Source organism: Helobdella robusta, assembly GCF_000326865.2.
Source record: "Helobdella robusta unplaced genomic scaffold HELROscaffold_24, whole genome shotgun sequence".
In the NCBI taxonomy this organism is placed as follows: domain Eukaryota; kingdom Metazoa; phylum Annelida; class Clitellata; order Rhynchobdellida; family Glossiphoniidae; genus Helobdella; species Helobdella robusta.
The window spans coordinates 1,426,204-1,447,119 of record NW_008704261.1 but is presented as its reverse complement, the minus strand read 5'-3'; the positions used below and the strand labels follow the sequence as shown (position 1 = coordinate 1,447,119).

The 20,916-nt window shown below is 31.4% G+C and overlaps 4 protein-coding genes across 4 annotated transcripts in view; all 4 read left to right on the top strand.

The window, feature by feature from the left end:
* The window catches only part of HELRODRAFT_172694 (hypothetical protein), a gene marked incomplete at both ends in the record, with an annotated part of 4,337 nt that extends 3,721 nt beyond the window's left edge, over positions 1 to 616 (top strand). The window contains one exon of the mRNA XM_009019354.1: positions 84 to 616. Within this exon, the coding sequence (XP_009017602.1) occupies positions 84 to 616 (533 nt within the window). The remainder of the gene's footprint in view (positions 1 to 83) is intronic.
* A 1,398-nt stretch (positions 617 to 2,014) lies between these two features.
* Positions 2,015 to 8,350, top strand: HELRODRAFT_191761 (hypothetical protein; the record flags this gene model as incomplete). The annotated part of the gene is made up of 7 exons (XM_009019353.1): positions 2,015 to 2,082; positions 3,825 to 4,049; positions 4,122 to 5,306; positions 6,299 to 6,403; positions 6,561 to 6,696; positions 6,805 to 6,873; positions 7,851 to 8,350. 7 exons carry the CDS (start codon positions 2,015 to 2,017, stop codon positions 7,986 to 7,988), a joined length of 1,926 nt encoding a protein of 641 aa, XP_009017601.1. The 3' UTR covers positions 7,989 to 8,350.
* Positions 8,351 to 13,235: 4,885 nt separating this feature from the next.
* Positions 13,236 to 15,661, top strand: HELRODRAFT_172692 (hypothetical protein; the record flags this gene model as incomplete). The annotated part of the gene is made up of 2 exons (XM_009019352.1): positions 13,236 to 13,351; positions 15,460 to 15,661. 2 exons carry the CDS (start codon positions 13,236 to 13,238, stop codon positions 15,659 to 15,661), a joined length of 318 nt encoding a protein of 105 aa, XP_009017600.1.
* Positions 15,662 to 18,915: 3,254 nt separating this feature from the next.
* HELRODRAFT_172691 (hypothetical protein) lies at positions 18,916 to 19,921 on the top strand (the record flags this gene model as incomplete). The annotated part of the gene is made up of 2 exons (XM_009019351.1): positions 18,916 to 19,060; positions 19,632 to 19,921. The coding sequence occupies 2 exons, from the start codon at positions 18,916 to 18,918 to the stop codon at positions 19,919 to 19,921; spliced, it is 435 nt and encodes a 144-aa protein (XP_009017599.1).
* Between the last annotated feature and the right edge of the window lie 995 nt (positions 19,922 to 20,916).

The window sequence follows — 20,916 nt, the reverse complement described above, 5'->3', positions numbered from 1 at the left end:
AATTCCTTGGAGTACAATCAAGGACAATCTGTCTTGGGATATTCACATAGATACTATGTCTAAAAGAATATGCAAAACCCTAGGAGTTATAAGCAAAATTAAAAATAAATTAAATAAACCTACTCTAATTGACCTGTATTATTCATTAATCTTTCCTCACCTCATCTACTGCAACGTAATTTGGGGAAACAGTCCTGACATTCATCTAAAACAGTTAACAAAATGCCAAAACCGATTCATCAGAATATTTAAAAATCTTCATCCTCATTGTCACACAAGTGAATATTATCTCGAGATGAAAATACTCAACATCAAAAACTTGTTCATCTACCACGTTGCAACATTCATTTTTAGATTTCTACGTCAGCAGTTGCCGGCATTTTTTAGAAACTTTTTCACTTTTGGAACTTCCATTCAAGCAAGAACTACACGCCACACGCCACTTTTCTATGCTCCACCAGCCAGAATTAAAGTACTCTGCATGAGTTTGAAACATACCGGCCCAGGAATATGGGAGACGATTCCACAAGAAATTAAAGATTGTAACACTTTGCATCTTTTTAAAAATAAACTGAAAAATTTTTTAATTACGAAAAGTTCTGTTTTTCAAGGATAATAATGTATATGTATATATATGTATATAAGTGTGTACATATTTCATTAACATTGATACATTTTCTCCTATTGACAATTTTATTTTATCATTGAGAAGCAATTTTGAGCTGCACGGTGGCCGAGCCCACAAGAATTAATTTTCTTTTTTTGGTCTCCGAATCATTCATGCTTTTGTTTTGTTTGATTGAATAAAAGTGATTTGATTGATTTGATTTGATTAATCCTAACCTAAACCTATTAATTAATGGCATTCCTATAAACCGCACCCTGTCAACCAAATTCCTTGGAATCACAATCACAGAAAATCTCTCATGGAATTCTTACCTACAATCTAATTTAGAAAAATCAACAAACTCATTGGCATTTTTTACAAATTTAACTATAAACTCTTTCTTTCTGCTCTACACACGCTTTTTATACATTCATTCACCCTCATCTAACCTATTGCATCACGCAATGAGGAAATAGTCTATAAAGCCATCTGAATAATTTAATAATCTCTTAAAAAAGATCAATACGTTTAATTTTTAACCTCAAACCCTATTCTCATACTAAACCTTTCTTACTAGCAAAAAAAATTTTACCACTTAACTTCATTTACCTGCACTGCTCTGCTTTATTCGTTTTTATATTTATCAACGATCTTTTCCCACCTAACTTCATCAACTTCTACACATTAAGCAGCTCTATACAATCTACAACCACTAAACACACACACCCCTCTCTTTTATATCTACAAAACCCGCCTCAAATTAGTCCAGACAAGCATAAAAATAGCTGGTCCTAAAATTTGGACAGAACTTGTACCTCCCTATTCAAGAGACATCATAAACCTACAACATTTTAAATCAAAATTCTGTGCTTTTTTTTATTGACACTGGATCTCGACTCTACCACCTAATACTATAATATGAATACGTGAGAACAAATGAAGCGGATAAATGGTTTTTATGAATGGTTAAACATTTATATTTTTATATATGTACTGAACGAACATTTATATATTTATATGTTTATATATGTATAACACGAACATTTGTTTGATTATCTTCAATTATCTTTTTGCCTCAGTTATTTTCCTTATTTCATTTCATTCACTATTCAAATATCTAACACCACAAGACATACAGTCTTATTCGGTCTCCACATATTCAACCATTAAACCACAATTTTTACAATATTCTATAAATTCTACCGAATGTTAATATGTTTGTAGTTTGTTTTTTTGAAAAGTTTTTAATCTTACGTTAATACCTGATGATATGTACAGTTTCATTCAGAAGTATAATAATTTTAAGTGGTTATGTGATACGTGTAACAATGTTTCTCCAGACACCAAGTTATCAACAGTAATAGACACGGATCTGCTTGCGAAGGCAGTTGACAGAAGTACACAGAAATGATGATTAAATCTGATAGATTGACTGATGTCAATAAAATCATAGAATCGGATCTCAGGAATATCAGGTGTGCAGTAAAATTGAATGATGAAAATTTAAGCAACATTAATCATGCTGTTGATGAGATGCGAAGCAAAGGTTTATCTTAGTGGAATCTATTCTGATCATGGTTTGGTACAGATTAGTTTATCAATAAAATTGACAAAGTTTCTGAAAGCAAAAAGATTGATCCGACTCTTGAATCGTTTTGATGAGAAAGCTTTCGCGATGCAAGTACTTGAGTCTCCAGTGCCCAGACCGTGTAAAACTAATGATGTAAATGCAGAATTTAGTTTATTCAGTGACGAGGTAAGGAGAATTGTTGATAGGGTTGTTCCTCTTGTACTGGTGCTGCCTGGGCGCCATCCTATTGCACCGTGGTTTGATGATGATTGCAAGGCTTCAAAACGAAAATCTAGAAAATAAAGAATTTTTAGAAAAGGGTCGTAATTTGTCTGATAAAAATGAATGGATATTAGCCCTTAAAGAGAAAGCTGAAATTTATTCAAACAAAGGTAAAGTATATTGGAAGAAAGTTGTCAATGAAAACAGTAAAACTCCAAAAAGCTTGTTAAGGGTAGCTAATAAAATTTTTCTAAACAGTCACTGTAAAGGCACTAAACGCAAATTCAATGATCTCAACGCTGGCCAGTAATAAAAGTAATAAATTAAAGTAATAAAGCAGGGGATTGACACTGAAAATCAGTCTTGTCTAAACAGTGATGATCATGGATGTCAGCAGTTGTTTTCGATTTTTCTGGCGGTGTCTGAGGCTGATGTCACCTACAAAGTCCTGTCAACTAGATATTTTACCAACGCGTTTCTTTAAAAAACATGAAACAAATGAAAAATGAAACAAATTTGGGAATCACTTTATAAAGACGCAATGCAGACTCTGGCGCATGCGTTGGTGCACTCACCTGTCGATTGTTGCAATAGTTTATTTTACGGACTCCCGGCTAGATCCATCAAAATTCTGCAATCGATACAAAACCGTACTGCCTTGATTGTGGCTGAATGTCGATTGTATGATCATGCCACACCGATCCTGAGTGATTTGCATTGGTTGCCCATCAATAAAAGAATTGTTTTTAAAATCTCTGTCACAGTTTTTAAATCACTAAATGGTCTGGCTCCAAAATATTTATCAGATAAACTGAAATTAAAAACGTCGACCGCATCTGGTGTGCGTCTGAGGTTTGACGATTCGAACATTCTTGTGGTTCCTCATAGACAGCTAAAGATTGGATCGCGTGATTTTGCTGTGTTGGGCCCTGTCGTATGGAACGGCTTGCCTTCAGCCCTCAGAAAGCTTGAAATGAACATTGCTGAACATTGACAATTAATGACATACCTTTTTTATTATAGTTCATTTCTTTTCATTCTTGCTATTTTGGATTAATATTAGTTATAATTTGATAGCTTTTGTGAAAACTGCTATAACGAACGCTATATTAAGTTTTCTCTTAATAATAATAATAATAACAATACTAATATATCATATATATATATATATATATATATATATCTGATTTATATATATATATATATATTAGACTGTTTCAAAAAAAAATTTTTTTTAAAAACAATGCATAGGGGCTTATATGGTGTGGTTTTATATTTGTATCATCCGGTAAAAATTTCAATTAAAAAGGATAAGTATTAGTGACCTCTCAAATCACATTTTGTTTTTTTATGAAGCCTGAATGATTTTTTTTTGGTGTTTGGGGTTTTTAAAATATTTTTACATGTTTTTATAAAACATTACAGAAGTTTATTGTTTGGAGAAGACAAAGAATTTGCCAAACAAGAAGAGAAAAAATTAAAAAGGAAACTAAGCAAAAATCAAAAACAAGAAAGACCTAATAAAAAGAGAAACATAGCCAATTATGAAGATGATGATGATGATAATTCAACATCAACAGATAACATAAGCGATAAGTCTGATGAGGAAGTAGGGTGTCAGCAAATACCATCAGAATCAAATTGTAGGAAGTACTCCGATATCTCCTAAAACTAATGAACTTAAAAAAGGTGTCAAGTAGATGATCCACTGTTCATGGCAAGTCTAGATCGTACAAAAACAACTTATTGGAAAACCATGCACATAGTTGCTTTAGCATTAAAGGCAGTTGGAATCAACGTTGATGAACTCACTTTGTCAACAAGCTCTCTTTACGGATCTAGAAAAGCTATACGACAATCTATCGGAAACAAAAACACATTTTTGCCAAACACATCTCTTGTGGTTCACTTTGATGGAAAACTTTTACCTAATTTTGATGGTGTAAACATAGATTGCCTGCCAATTGTGGTATCAGGGAAAAATGTAAAAAAACTGATAGCTATACCAAAGGTTGGCGGTACTGGCATAAACATAGGAACCACAATAGTTCAGTTACTTCAGAATTGGGAAGGCGTGTCAAATTGGTTGGCTGGTTTGTGTTTTGACACAAGTTCTAATACTGGCATTCATACTGGTGCTATAACAATAATTCAGAAATCCTTTAATAAACATTTCTTGTTTTTAGCATGCAGGCATCATATTTTTAAAATTATTGGAACAGCTTTATTTGATTTATTTTTCACTTTGTCTGGCCCTCAAATTGCTATTTTTAATAGATTTAAAGATCAATGGCCATCAATTAATCAGTTAAAATATGCATCGATTGAAAAGGTAACAACTGATTGTTCTTTGACTAATGATGAAAATTTGTGGCTAAAGCAAAATCGTGTAGCTATGATTGATTTTCTTCAAGACCAACTGCAAAATACTCAACCTCGACATGGCTACTTGCAATTGATTAGGCTTTCTCTCATAACTCTTGGAGTTTCAGATCCTACTGCTGTACAAGTCACTCCTCCAGGAGCTTATCACAGGGCTCGCTGGATGGCCAAAGGAATTTATTGTTTGAAGATTTTTTGCTTTCGTGATCAACTGAAGTTAACTGCACGTGAGCTACAAGCATTAAAGAGACTTTGTCTCTTTACTGTAACTGTATATGTAAAGGCATGGTTTTGTGCAGCAGACAGCTGTAGTGCTCCTTACAATGATTTATGTCTTCTTCAAACTCAGGAATTATTTGAAAAAGTTGATTGCAAAGTTGGAAAAGAAGCAATGGAAAAAATTAAAAGGAATCTTTGGTATCTAAGCGAAGATCTTGTTGGAATGACATTTGTTTCTAATTTGGTTAATGTCGATGAGAAAAGGCTTATGGTTAAAGCATTACATAAACCAGCTAAAAAAATGATGTTAGAAAAGTAGATCCAAAACACATAAGTTTTTTCAAATCCAAGATTTTGTCAGATTTTGTGACAAAACAGTCTTTAAATTTATTTTCTACATTGAAACTCAGTCAAAATTTTTTTTGCTTTGATCCAGAAGTATGGCCACAACTAGAGGATTGCAATAATGCAAAAGAGATAGTGACTGCAGTACGGGTAGTTAATGATTGTGCTGAGCGAGCAGTTAAATTGGCATCTGATTTTAATACAGCACTTACTCATGATGAAAATCAGCGCCAGTTGATGTATCAGGTGATTGAGCATCACAGGAAATTAATGAATGAACCTTAGAAAAAGAACTCTACTGATTCAGACATTACTTTATAATAAAACAATATATAAATACTCATAATAAATTAAAAACAATTTTTTTTTATTAATTTAAAAAAAATGCTTTAAAAAACTGAATTTTCTGAACAATCTCATCAATGAGAGGTCACTTAACATTGTTTGATTTTATTGATTTTTGGTGTTTGTCTTTATATCATCAAATGACACAAAATAAACTCATATGCAAATCTGGTTTGAAAAAAAATTAAATTTTTTTTCTTTATAAAAATAAAACGGTATAATATATATATATATATATATATATATATATATATATATATATATATATAAACGTTCACCAAAAAGCTTTAGTGAGAAAAATTGAAAAAACGAACTACAAAAAACATATACGCTGTATATATATATATATATATATATATATATATATATATATATATATATATATATATATATATATATGCCCTTTATCGTCATTGCTTCAGCCATTTTTCAGATGTATGTACATTACAAGTAGTTAAGTCAATGTTTTTCAACAAAACTTTATTTTATCTTTTTTCGTTATCTTGCTTTAATTTTTTTTTTAAATTTTGTAGATAAATAGTTAACTAATTTTTCGAAAAACCACATAAATAATTTGTTAAAATTATTTTATTTCGTTCTATTAAAAGATTTGGCGACTCAGTAACTGAAGTGCCAAAAGCCATTGCGAGCAACAACTTTCCACTCTGTGACTTAATTTTCGTTGACGGAGGACATACGTATTCTGTGGCAAGGTTTAAAATTGAAAAATTTTTTTTATAAGTTTGTATGAAACTTAAGCAAAATTTTATTTTTCGTTTTTCAAATTTCCACGAAGTTGTTTTGGTGTTGCAATAATTTTTATTTAAAATAATAATATACGTTTCATACTATTGTTAAAATTGTTTGCAGAGAAGATATATTGAACTTCGCTCGCCATTCCAGTCCCGACGCCATCATCATATTTGACGACTACCCGACGGACTGGGGCCAACCATTCGGTGAGGCGTGGGAAGAAATGCTGATATGTGAAAATGAATCTGGCAAGGTTATTGACTGACGCAGTTCTATCAAAAACATTTTGAGATTGTAGTTGAAGCAACAATTGTTAAGGTCAGTTGGGTACGTCGTTGCCTTTTCAAAATCTGTTATACAGGCCGCTAGCAGTGGCGTAGCGAAGAAATTTGTTGTCTTGGGGCTAAAAGCTTTTCAAAAGTTCGATGATGTTCGTTTTCTTACCCATCCGCCTTCTGCCACAATACACCAACTCATTTTACAAACTTGTTAATATTTACTCAGTTAAGAAAATTAAAAAAAATTACCCTATCAAATATTTTTCGGCTGCAATTTAAAGCCCATTCCAGAATTCTAGTAGCTTATTTTTATGAAAAATTTTAAGTGATTTTTATTAATATGTATTAACATAAAATCATAAAATGAAAGGAAAAAGTAAAAAACTATCGACAAAGAGTCTCTACCAACGTTACCCTTGTGATATATAGATATAACTTTCCCGTCATTTGAATTAATAGTTCTTCTTGGTGATGGTGTTTCTTGAATTACACCGGTAATTATTTCATGCAGACCATCAAAATTTATTACAATTATTAGAATTTAACCAAACTTTTGTGATTTGAAAACTTTGAGCATATTGAACTATTAGTAAACATATTAGTCAACGAGTTTGCTCAGTCGGTAGAGGTGCTCTATCACGCGCTGCTATCAACGCGATGATTTGGTTCGAATCCTGTCTGTCCGAAAAAGACCATCATACCCGTATGATGCGGTGCTTGCACGTGTGTACATAATGTGTGTGCACGCTGTATAGTGTTAATAGTACAGCCTTTGTAGCACGAACGTTTAACATGAAAAGCATTTAATAACAAAATATCTTTTAAAACTGTGATCAGGAAGTCTAGAATAACATAAATGTGTCTCTAAGTCGTTGTGACAATCAATTTATGTTGGAAAATGTTTTTATGATTTTTTTGTTCAAATCAAGCGGCTCAATCAAAAAAGTAATAGGCATAAATTTTGTATTTGAGATGGAATGCATTTTTGTTACACGCCACCGCATAAATATTCTATTTGGCTGTAACCTACCTAACAAGTGTCTTTTATTTTTTAGTAAATAAATTTTGCTCTTGATTATTTATTTAACTGTAATTTTTTAATAAGCAACATCGTAACAAACCATTTCAGATTCCAAAAACATCAAAAAACTCCAACGGCAGAGTGACAGGCGAAAAAAAGAAATACGTGAAAATTGTGGAGCTATTGAGGTGTGCACACAAGGACTTGCACAGGGGATTTGTGATTGGCAGAATGGTTTTGCACTGATCGACTGAATTGTTTTAACTCGGTGGTTGCCAAACGAAATTTATTATCAATCGATGTTTTCATGAATATTTCCGTTTTTATATTATTAATATTTATTGCAAATTAATTTTTTATATCTGCGAGTTTAAGTTAATTTATAACTTATAAAAAAACCAATCTTGCCGATTTGCCATCCAAATATCAATTAGTTTATTTTATTTTTTAATTTTATTTTAAATATTTTAATCAGTTAGCTAGAATTTGCCAGGATTTGCGGTCGTATGTATTTCAACCAATTTGTTGTGTTCTAAGTTGATGTTGATTCTAAGAGTATTTTTATTGTTTTATTCACTACATTATTGAATAAAATATTGATAACTAAAAAAACTAAAAATGTTTTTGTTGTTACAAAAAAATATTAAAAAAAATATAAAAAGTATGTACTTTTTTATTTTGTAAACAATTGTTGAAAATCTACATAATAAAATGTCATACTCGGAAAGCCTACATCTAGTAAACTCCCATATTGTATAATATTTATAACTTTTTTTAACTTGAATAGCAGCATTTTCAGATGCTCCAATTAGAAACGATAAAACATTGTTTAGTGTGCATGAAACAGTCTTGTCAACATCAACTGTTCAAATATCATCTGTAACTACAAAATTAATGAAAATAAGAAGAGGCTTGAAATGATTCAGTGAAGTATGATCCGGCCAGCAACACGAGTCCTCGGTCGTCGGTCACTGAACATCTTAAAACTTCCACTATGCTGACATTTTTGGAGAATTTTTGTTAAAAGAGGATGAACTTGCCAGATTTTTAAGAATCTTCGGTAAAAAAAATTGTTTCAAATGTGTCAAATGTAAGCCATTAAAATTTGTTTGCTAATAAAAAACTTGAATGAAAAATGTATGGAAAGTCATACCTCATCAGTTTTCTTTTCAGAAATCAACATTACATCCAAGGTCTTTCCAAAAAAGACATTCAGCTGGTCGGGTCGTCATCAAACCGGATGAGGTTTTGGGGAGCTGAGTGGCGTGCAAAGTTCAACATGTCCTCTCTTCATCGTTTCAATTATTTTTCATATTATTTATAATTACAAGCATTATTTATAATAATATTTTATATCCAAGTGAATCGGTTTTTTTTTATCTAACTGCGAAGAAAGACTTGTATATATGTTTTGTCGAATACTCCTAAGTTTTTGATAGCCTAAAACACGTGGAGCTTATGGAAACATTAAAAAATTTTGACATTAATCGAAAAGACACGAGAGTTATCAAAAACCTCTATCGGGACCAAAGATAAATGTTGGTATCAAAATTATTAGTTTTGTCGAAATTAAGAAAAGTGTTAGGCAAATATTTCCAGACTTGAACAACCTCTAGAGTAAGATCTTCATGAAAAAGATAGAAGATCAACCTGGTATATCCATTGGAGGCGTGAATATTAACAATGTAAAATATGCTGATGATACAGCTTTTATAGTGGAATCAATGAAAAAACTGTAAATAAAATAACTGTTTCCAAACTGGTTTTTAAAGTGAAAAAAAGCTTGCAAATTAACATTCAACAAAACAGAGTTCATGATTATTAGTAAAAACAAAACCGATCCGATCTGCTCCATAGTCATTAATGGTAAACAGGTGAAACAGATTAACAGCTTCAATTATCTCGAAAGTCTGATTACCTCAGGCTGTAAATGTGATTTGGATATCAAACGAAGGATAGCTATGACAAAAGATACATATTCTAAAATGAAAAACATCTTCACAACAGTAAAATCAGAATATTAACAAAATTAAAAGTTTTACATTTTTCATTTACATGGCTCATTTACGGCTGTGAGACCTGGACAGTTTTAAAAAAATGGAAAAAAGGATTAATGCTGCTGAGATGTGGTTTTCGAGAAAAATTGTGGCAATTAGTTGGACCTCTCATACTTCCAATGGAGATGCATTAAAACAGTTTGGAGCAGTTACCCAAACCGCAATATAGCATAATTTATCGGCAATTTCTTGATGGCAAGGCCAAACGTTTGCAAGTAAAGAAAACTTCCACGAAGGGTCAAGGGTTTGCTGTTGTACCATGCTGGTTATTATTCATACAAAAATTTAAGTACTGTTGGACTTAATTACGATACCATTAAAATCTTTGAAACTTTTGAACAACGCTGAAACAATACATCGTTCATAAAATTTATTTGTTCATGAAAGTTGTTGCATCATTTTGTTTGAAAAACTTTATGGAACACACAAGATGTCACTAGCATTGCATATATAGGTGAATTATATAGTTACCATGGTGAATATCTTTAAAACTAAAAGTAAGTTGTAAAACGTGAATTTGCGTTGTGCAAGTTGTTAAGATTACTTCATTAAATATGTACAATTTTTACAGAAATGTTTAAAAAAAATTACACCACCAAATAAAATCGCTATGAGATTATCAAATCTTTTAAAATAAAATGTTACAGCACTTAAATTTAAAATATATTATATAAAAAAACTTAATTAAAAATTATTTTTGTTAGGATATGTGGCACATTACATTTTTTACGCCCATTTTGCTTCTGGCTCGTTTTTCTTTTCTTTTTCTTTTTTTAGCTGTTCTTATATTTTATAGTAATTCATTTTATTTGCCTTAATTCCAATTGCCTTCTGCTTCAAACTTTTTTTTATGTTATGTTACTATTTAATTTATTTGTTCATTTTACCTCACATTTTGAATTCTAAACTTTCTCTATTCATAATTTTATTTTCAACGTTTCATCAAACCTGGCATGTTGCTGCCTCCTCTGCGTTTGACAGACATTGACAGAGACAGAGATTGATGATTTACAGAAAAAAGTAAAATGTTAGCGAATGTGTGAGAGAGCAAGTTGAAAAGAATTTGGAAAAAATGAAACACTACAAACTCATTCAATTTGAAATAAAACAACATCCATGAAAGTTAAAATATAAATTAAATGTTGATCGTTATTATTCATATTATTATCATTATTTTCCGTTAAAATATTCCTCAGGGCATAGAGATAATAATAATATTATTATTAATACAATACACATATATAATAATACAATACAATTATATTAATCACACAAACACACAAAGGAATATTGCACTTAACTGCTATACCCTCAAAAATCAGGCCTTGTTCATGTTAAAATCAGACCGTTAAAAAATAAAATAAAGAGATCTAAACCATTTTTAACTTATTGAAAGTCTCAAGCACTCGCGCTCTTTTCATTTCCTCTTCGATGATATAGAACCAACGAATGTTTGGAGCTTGCAGCAGGGAAGGCCGAGGTGCGATACAAAACTTTGGCGCCGCAAACTTTAACGTTTTATGTTGAGTGGATGTGTAGAATGTGGTCGGCGGATGAACGGATGTAGGCGTTAGTGGGAGGGGTGTTTTAAACAACGAAAATGTTGACGGAGCTTGCTGCTGCAATTGAATTGCCAATTTAGCTGATGGTGTTAAATACAGGCGTTGATCCGGCCAATAAGATGAAAAACAATTTTTTGACCGTTTTGACCAGAATGATGTTGAATGATTTTTGGAGTTGCGCTGCCGAAATGACGAAGAGGATTTTGCTGGTGACAACAATGACCATCTTGTGGGAATCTCACTTCTTGTTTGATGTGATGATGGTAGGTCTGCTGGTTGATGTGATGATGGTGGGTTTCTTGGTTGGTGTGATGACGGTATTGTTGATTTTTTGTTGAAAATTTTTGAATGGTTTGTTGAGTGTTTCGGAGAAGATAACAAGGACCACCTAGGTGGAAGTTTGCCTGTTGATTGTTGTGTTGTTGTTGATGTTTTTGCTGATTGTTGCCACAATGAGGGTGTTGATGTTTTTGCTGACTGCTCCCACAACGGTGTATTTGTTGTTTGGCGGAACGATGACTGGTTCGACCTGTGTAGCCACATTGAATCATTTTTATTTGAAGATTGATGCGAGCGCTTCATAGAAGATTTGTTTGTTGAGCAGTTCGACCAGAAGGAAGTTGGTTGTTGGCGAGACGAATTCGGATCCATTGCTAAATTTGACCATCGACTTGAGAATGATGGCCTTGCTGAAGGAGGATTTGATGATCCTAAGTCATTAGTCAAATCTTGAAAGGAAGTTTGGTCCATTGATGAATGTTAAGTTTACTTAAAAATAAAATAAACTGAAAATTATCACAATAATTAAAATAATTTTTTGAAAAAAAAAATGAAAATTTAAAGTTGGTTTAAGTAGGTTTATTGAAGTTATCTTTTATTTATATAAAAAATTAAAATACTCATTTGAATAGGAAGCGAATTGGAACGCGAAAATATTGTAGTTTGATTTCTTGGGGAACAAGACATGTCCTTAATTCACTGATATTAATTTCTTTTTTATTTGAAATTTTTAAACTGTTGTTAATTAACCTATTTTAATTTTTATTGAGATTTTCAAGTTTGTAAGAAATGCGCTGCCACCAATCTTAATTATCATTTCTTTGTTTGGTATGGTAATTCATGAACCTTGAATTTTAATCATGAGAAATTTAAATAAAAAATTTATTTAACTGTAGACATTTTGAAAATTATATTAAAATTATAATAAATTTATTTTGGAAAATAGATTATTAAATTGTGGCAATTTAATGTACAAGGTGGTAGTTTTAACATTGAATGACAGATTTTTTTTTTATAAATATTGCTTTTTCTTTTGGGACCGTTTTCAAAGGTTTCTAACGATAAAAACGTTCAATAATGCTAAAAACAGAAACTTTTGTTTTAATTATTATCATCAAATGCCTTACGTGGTCTACAAAAATAAACTTCTTGTCATACATCGGGCTCCAAAAACAGCTGCCGTGATGAGGTTGTTGTTGGTTTTGAAATGAACCAATTCGGATTAACTTGTAAGTAACTTAAAAAATAAATAGGGCATCTCATTTATCTACATTTTATTTTAATGTTGTGAAACTTCAAAATATTCACAGGGTGTCTTTTGGTTAGCCAGAAATTTTTTGTTGGAAAAAAATTTTTTTATTAAGTTGTTTGTTTTTTAAAAGTTATACAAATTTGCTTTTCTCTGGATTAAATAAAAATCTTTTGAATTTTAAAATGCTGAAGCTGATAATTTATTTTTGCTAATTCTAGTTCGTCCGGATTATTTTCAAAATGTTCATGTTGCGATCTTTTTGGAGCAAATTTTTTAAAATAAGCAGTAATTGCGTTGTCTGGTGCATGCGCGGGATGGGACGTCGAGTGATGGCGAGTCAGGTATGGCTGACAGGATGCAAGTTTCTGCGCGGGATGGGACGTCGAGTGATGGCGAGTCAGGTATGGCTGACAGGATGCAAGTTTCTACTTTGGATAAAGTTGATCTACAATTGAAAAGGTTATATATTACTTATTGTTAATGCTGTAAAATGCATGAACTGAGCTGGTGCGTCGGGGTGCCTGGACTTCGATTTTTCCGACCGGTGGTAGAGGTTTTGAGTTATATAAACAAAATTTATAACAAAATTTACCAATAGAATAAAAATAAAAAACATTTACTGAAATGAATTATTAAATAATCACATCATAGCACCATTTTGGAAGCTAAAATGCCGTTAAAGATACCAAAAAAAATATTCGCGATTAATTTTTTCGTTGTCATAAAAATTGAATTTGGTTACGTTAGTTTGAAAATGGATGAAAAAATAAAAATCTGATTCTGTGTGAGAAGACTTATTAGTTATGGATTTAGCTAGATATCTAAGGAAGAGATGCGTTACATTAGAAAAGACGAAATGAAACTTGGTAGGTACCACAAAAATCAGGACTTTTCGTTTCAGCGTAGTATAGATATAATACCTGAAACAAGTTATCCACTTCGTTTCTTAATTAAAACAGCGTAACCACGAGTTACACCAAGAAGTTTTAAATTATCTATAAACCTCTTGCAAAACATTCTGATTCAAGTTCTTTCACGCAATGTAGCTGAGAATCCATCAATATAAAATTGTAGAAAAATAGAACCGGTTAAATTATTGAAAACACTTTGATAAAAATGACATAACAAAAGGCAAATGGCATTGCAGGTTATCATTCTTCCAAACTATCTGACTCGTCATTAGGAAACATCCTTTTTATCAGTTTTCAATAATCTTCATTTTATTTTCAAATCATAATCACAGCTCATTTTTTAATTAATATAATCATTTTCATAGTCATCACTATATCCATCATTAAATTTTTAAATTATCTAACTTTATTTTTATATAAAAACTATATAATATACAAGTAAGAAAATATTGTTTGACGCATGTATATAGTCGCCTGTTTATATAGTTGTGTTTAAATAGATCATATAGATCAGCCCAGCATCAAAGTTTAAAACCATCACCAACAACATCGTAAGAAAATGTCAATTAATTATGATGTCAACAACAACAACAACCTCATCATCATCATCCTCACATGACTGCAATCATGACCGTCACAAACCCGTTTAATGTTTGACCTTTGACCCTGCCATTAAGCGTGAACTCTGCAACCTGCACCAATCACACTTATACATAAGATTAGGAAAACAAAATTAAATAACTTATATACAGTATAATAAATTAACAGTAATATAATTATTAAGCTAGTTAATTTGAATAATTCAAATGTTCGAAACCAATTTAATTATTTTAATATGATATTTTTGTTATGCTGGAAAAACCAAACGATCTGTTTGCATATCATTCTAGGCACTTTTTGTGTACGTACGCTCATCATATCACGCACAATTATCATGCAAAATGTAGAAACAATGTTGAAAATTTATTTAATTTTTTGGACTGAGAGTTTTCAAACTAGATCTTAGATAACAACACGAGACATGGCCCTTCTACCAACTAAGTTAACTCGGTTTTTAATTATCGAATTGACTTATTTACATTAAGTTATTCACAATACTAATTTTATGTTTTAAAGCCACCGAATATTGGTAATAATTAAATTTTTAAAAATTTTCTGAATTTATTAGTATGAATTAAGTAATAAATTCAAAATTGTGCTGATTGAACTTATGAAACTTAAGAATCTAATAAATCATCAGAGTGAAGCAGCAGACAGCTTTATACTGCAAATGCAAAGTGTGAAAACAATGTTGAAAGGTTATTTAATTTTTCGAACCAAATCTCAAATAACAAGGTTCAAACAATAATACTTTTTATACTTTATTTAGACTACAAGCTGAGTTGTTGAAGAAAGTTTTGCGTTGTATCATTAGAAATTCTTGTATTGCAATCATTATATTGTATTACAAAATAGTGTGAAGTAAACTGATTTACTAAAGAAAATTTTGAAGTATGTGAAATAACATTGTGATATGGCACTAACGCAGTCACTCCACATTTTGGTGGTATCTGTTTTTATCGCCATAATAGCACCAGGAATTCTTTTTCAACCTCACCGGCTCTGGGTAGAAGATAACTTCAATTATGAAACACGATTCAATATTTTCTTTGAAAGATACGCTGACTCTTTTGACAAAATTCCAAAGGAGCTGAAAGAAGAATGTTTAAAAAATATAGAAGCCCATCTTTTTGACGGCTACACAAAGCCAAGTTTCATTGAGGATGTGGACTATGCAGCATCCGTAGTAATCTCTGCTGACCACCTGACTCCGAAAGAGAAGCAAGCAGTCATCGACATGTTGAGAGAAAGGATATGAATTCAAATTTTTTTAAATTTTCTCTAGTGGTTAAATTAAAACATTTAAAAATTATTATAAATGATTTGAATTCAAACTTTGTAATAGTAAAAACTGATTTTTGTACTAAAAGAAAATATTTGTAAAAAATTAGTTCGTCTTAAAAATTATTAATTGTTTTGTTTGTTACAACCGTACTATGTTGGTTTTGTTGACAATGTGTATTTAATATTTAAACAACCAGTTTATTGTTAATTAGTAATTTTTTATTTTAATTCCTTCTAAATGATTTTTAAATCAAATGTTTGAAACTTGTAAAAAAATTTCTTACCAAGATAAACATTATTATTGCGAAGAAACTATTAATTTTATTAGCAATGATTCACTTCAAATGAACAGCTGCAGATTTATAACGAATATTTTAGTTGCTCAATTTAAATTATAAATTCGAAAGAATTGTTTCAATTAGGCATTTGGTGCACTAATCTAAAAACGCGAGAGACAGCACAAATTTAGCAATTTTTTCTATTTGGGCTTTGATAAATTTTGCTATCTCCAAGTGAAAAAATCTGTAATATTTATTGAATTGTTTTTTTACTGTTTTTGGTAAATTTATTTGTGTTTTTGTTATTAAAATTGTTGTGTGGGTTGCCGTTTTTTGCTATTTTTGACTTTATTATTCTTTGTACGTCAAATCTTTTAAAGTTATTATTGCATTGTAGTTGGGTTATTCTTTGTAATTCGTTGTCGCGACTGGCGTATTTGAGGAATGGATACATGCTCGATTGAGAAATGCATTTATCATGCTGTTCTTGTTTTTACTAAATCCGTTGAAGCAGGGTCCTTTATGTGCTGATTTAATATCACAAGATTTTAGAAAGATGCTGTTCGAATTGATTTGTGTCAGTATGTCAAAAAATTGTAGTGTGTTGATGTTGGCATGTTCTATTGTAAATCGTGTTTTGCCTGAAACCTACTAATCGGTGTATGTCATTAAAATGTCATCAACGTAGAGAGAGTAAATGTTAAAATTAAAATTCAATTGTAATGAATTAACTAAAAATATTTTAATGTCATCAAAGCTATTATTAATAATGTAATTATTGTTATTATTACTATTATCATTATTTGATTTTTATATTGTGTTTTACTCAAGATAATTTTTTGTGAAAGAGTTTGATAAACAAGCTGGAATGATGAGAATGGAAAAAATTAATTAATGCCGGGCACCCATGCAAAAAAACGTATATATGTTTATTTCTCTGTTTCCTTCCTTAGTTTATTTTGTTACTTTTTGTTTGTTGACAAATTTCAGCCTGTGTAATTATACGCTTCTATTGATTTAACGGTTTTTTTTTAAAAAAAGTCTATTTTATTGAGATTTCAAATAAGTTAATCAGACGCTGCTTTTTGGATGTATTGCAGTTGCGTGTGTAAGTTATCACAGGAAAATATACTAACACACACACACAAAACTAAGTTATAAAATGAAAAAAACTTCAGACACCAAATTATCTTTTTTACAGACGTAAGCACAAAATTGAAAATTTTTGTGTATACAAAAAATAGCAATAAAGAGTTTTGGAGAGTAATGGAAGATGTGAGTGTTGGGAAGCAAATTTGAAACGTGAGAAAAATAACAACATACCAGTTAACAAAAAATAAAAAATGAATAACCCTAACCCCCGCAACAAAAACAAATGGAGAGTGAGTCTGAAATTAACTCATTAGAGGCGCAGCACAAGTTTTGTGGTACGATACACGGTATACGGAAAATATTATCAAAAGAAGAAAATTGATTAAAATACAACTAACAAGATAAATGTTATGTTAAGAAAATATGGCGCGCAGCACCTAAGAAGTTATCAGAACTGGCAGATCAACCAATTGTAGATTTTTGCCCGGCGACATTCGAATTCCGCACCGCGCGGTCCCGAACCACGTCCGCATACAAATATCAACCCGAGCCTACGCTTCGGCGGAGTCTTTCCTGGCCGGGATCCGCCACTCTACAATAGACCCTCTCAGGATCTGAAAACACTGGCCGGGCGGAAGTTTGTTTGCGCCCTGCTTGTTGACTAAAGACGCCAACCTCGTCAACTATCAGCAAGTCTTCTTCAACATACATTATTTTAGGTAAAATAATTAAGCCGAGCCGAATTTCAAGTGTACACTTCTTTTATTCAATAAAAACAAAATAGTACAAATTAAACCTCTGTCATTATTAACAAGCGATATATCCAAAATTAACAATCTATTAATACTATAACTATCAGGCAAACTATCAAGCGATACTATAATCAACAGCTAAAAATAAAAGCGAAACCAAGCTAAAAACAAAACCTAAAATAAACAACAACGACCGACCGACCCTCTATATCTCAACTCGCGGCTTTTTATATGTTTTTAACGCCCTATCTACATAACGCTTTCTAAATCATAGAAAATTCTATACTCCCTTCTATACTTTTTTCTATAATCAGAACAGCACATAGCAGCGTCGCATATATAGCATATCAAAAAACAAGATATGCATACATAGAATGTCTATTAAAATATATAGATAAATACAGGTTAATTGATTGGTTGGCTAGCAGGCTGGTTAGTTGATTGATTGATTGATTGATTGATTGATTGATTGATTGATTGATTGATTGATTGATTGATTGCTTGCTTGATTGGTTGGTTGGTTGATTGATTGATTGATTGATTGGTTGATTGATTGATTGATTGACTGATGGATTGATTGATTGATTGATTGATTGATTGATTGATTGATTGATTGGTTGATTGATTGATTGATTGATTGATTGATTGATTGATTGATTGATTGATTGATTGATTGATTGATTGATTGATTGATTGATTGATTGATTGATTGATTGATTGATTGATTGATTGATTGATTGATTGATTGATTGATTGATTGATTGATTGATTGATTGATTGATTGATTGATTGGTTACTTCATACATTGATTACTTCATTCAGTCATTCATCATTCATTACCAATGACATGCTCTGAGTGACGTCATGAGGGGTTTAAAATTCTTTCCCGTCTACCTTCATTGCCAAGACCACCAGGACGTCCCCACCTTCTGGAAGTCTCCACCACCACCAACAACAACAACACCACTACCAACACCAACACCACCTTTGTTTCACATAATAATATAATGTTTATTAATTATTATTATTATTATAATAATTAATATTGTTTTCATTTTTATTTATTTATTTTAGACAGACCCTGTGTTCACAGCTCTTCACAGAATATGTCAATGAGAACATGCTCTTTTGGGCCTGAAGCACGAATCGAGCTTAAGGCTACAGGAATCATTAATATTCATGGTTTTTATGTTAATTTAGGCAAATTTATGCAACATCGTGGTAATTTATGCAAATTTATACAGGCTCGTGGTAATTTATGCAAATTTATACAACTTGTGAGTGTAAATTTTTTTTGAATGTAGCCCCAACTCGCAATATGAAGATTCATTATTATTATTATTTCATTAAAATTATTATTATTATATATCATGTTGTTTATCAAATTTACGCCATTAATAACTTTTTTGTCGACAATTGCGAGTTAATTTAATTACCCGCCTAATTGAAGTGTGTATCCATCCATCCATCCATCCCTCCATTCATCCATCCCTCCATCCATCCATCCATCCATTCATTCACGATCTTTAGTAAATATCCAAGGTTATTTATTTGAAAATTTTTGGGTCAAACCCAACTGGCCACAAGGTCATGCAGCCACTAATTAGAGCAAATGGGTTACTACCGCTGAGCCATGTCAAGTAAAAAAATTTTATTGTTTATTTATTTATATATATTTATTTGTTTATTTATTTTTTCTCTCTTTCTTCCATTCTATCTTTTTTCATTATTTATTTATTACAATTTTTTATTTAATTATTTATTAATAATAATAATAATTATTTATTTATTTATTCTTTTTAATCAATGAAAAACAAAACAGGCAAATTCAGAGAGTCATTTGAGCCGTACTTCGTGGTTCCGAGCTGGTTGTGGGCCCGATACAACGAGGACCTGATGGAGAGGATGTGCGACAAGGCTGCCTACACTCGCCTCCTCCACGGACTTGGGTTCGAATTTTGGGTGGCCTCCGACGATTTCATCCTCCTCCTACTACACCCACTAAGTGACGTCACCAAGAAGTATTTCATCTATCAAGATATGCAGCGGTTTTTTTTTATATGTATTATTAAGAGATGTCACTACATTCTCAGCTTTGAAAACATTAACTAAGTATAAGATGAAAATGTAATTATATTTCTTAATAATTTTATGTATAAAGTCATGCCTAACCTGGTAGTTTGAACTAGAAACATGAAAATAATTTAAAAGATGGTTGAATATGACGGAGAATGAAAGTAGAAAATTATTAAGCAAATTTGTAAACGAAAAAAGGAGTAAATTAATCAAAAAATGAATTAAATGGATGAAAAATCGGTGAACGGTGAACGAATGGATGAATGAATTAATGACTTGATGAATGACTGAATGCATGAATGAGTAAATGAATGAATGAGAATTTAAAATAATATTTTTTATTTTATACAGATGTGGTGCTTTCTTAATGGCGAAGTATCGGTCAGACCTCTTTCAATTATTTCCCAATCTAACATTTTGAGTCATGGCATTTTGAATCAATGTACCTACCGAGCAAAACATTCCATTTCATTGCGTTTTTATCGGTTCATGGACAGATGGTTGCATTTTTTTAAAGCTTTTTATTTTTTTCAAGTGAATAACTTCTTGACATAAACTTTAAAACTTTGGAAATCTCTGTCTTCCGGAACGTTTTTTTTCAAGCAGTAGCGGATCTAAAAAAAAGTTGACGAGGAGGTCAACATTTGACGGGGGGCCAAGAAATTCACAAAAATTTTGTTAATGTCGCCAAAATTAGGCTGGAAAGCTTTTTCTGCCCATCACGCTCGTTTTTGGCAACAACGGGTGAGCCACGGCCTGCCCAATTTTTCCAAATGTCTGTATCTAACTTTATATTGATGTTCTTTATTGTTATTATATTACCATTTGAGTCGGGGGGCCAAGAAATTCACAAAAATTTTGTTAGTGTCGCCAAAATTAGGCTGGAAAGCTTTTTCTGCACATCACGCTCGTTTTTGGCAACAACGGGTGAGCCACGGCCTGCCCAATTTTTCCAAATGTCTGTATCTAACTTTTATATTGATGTTCTTTATTGTTATTATATTACCATTTGAGTTGATTTATATAATAAA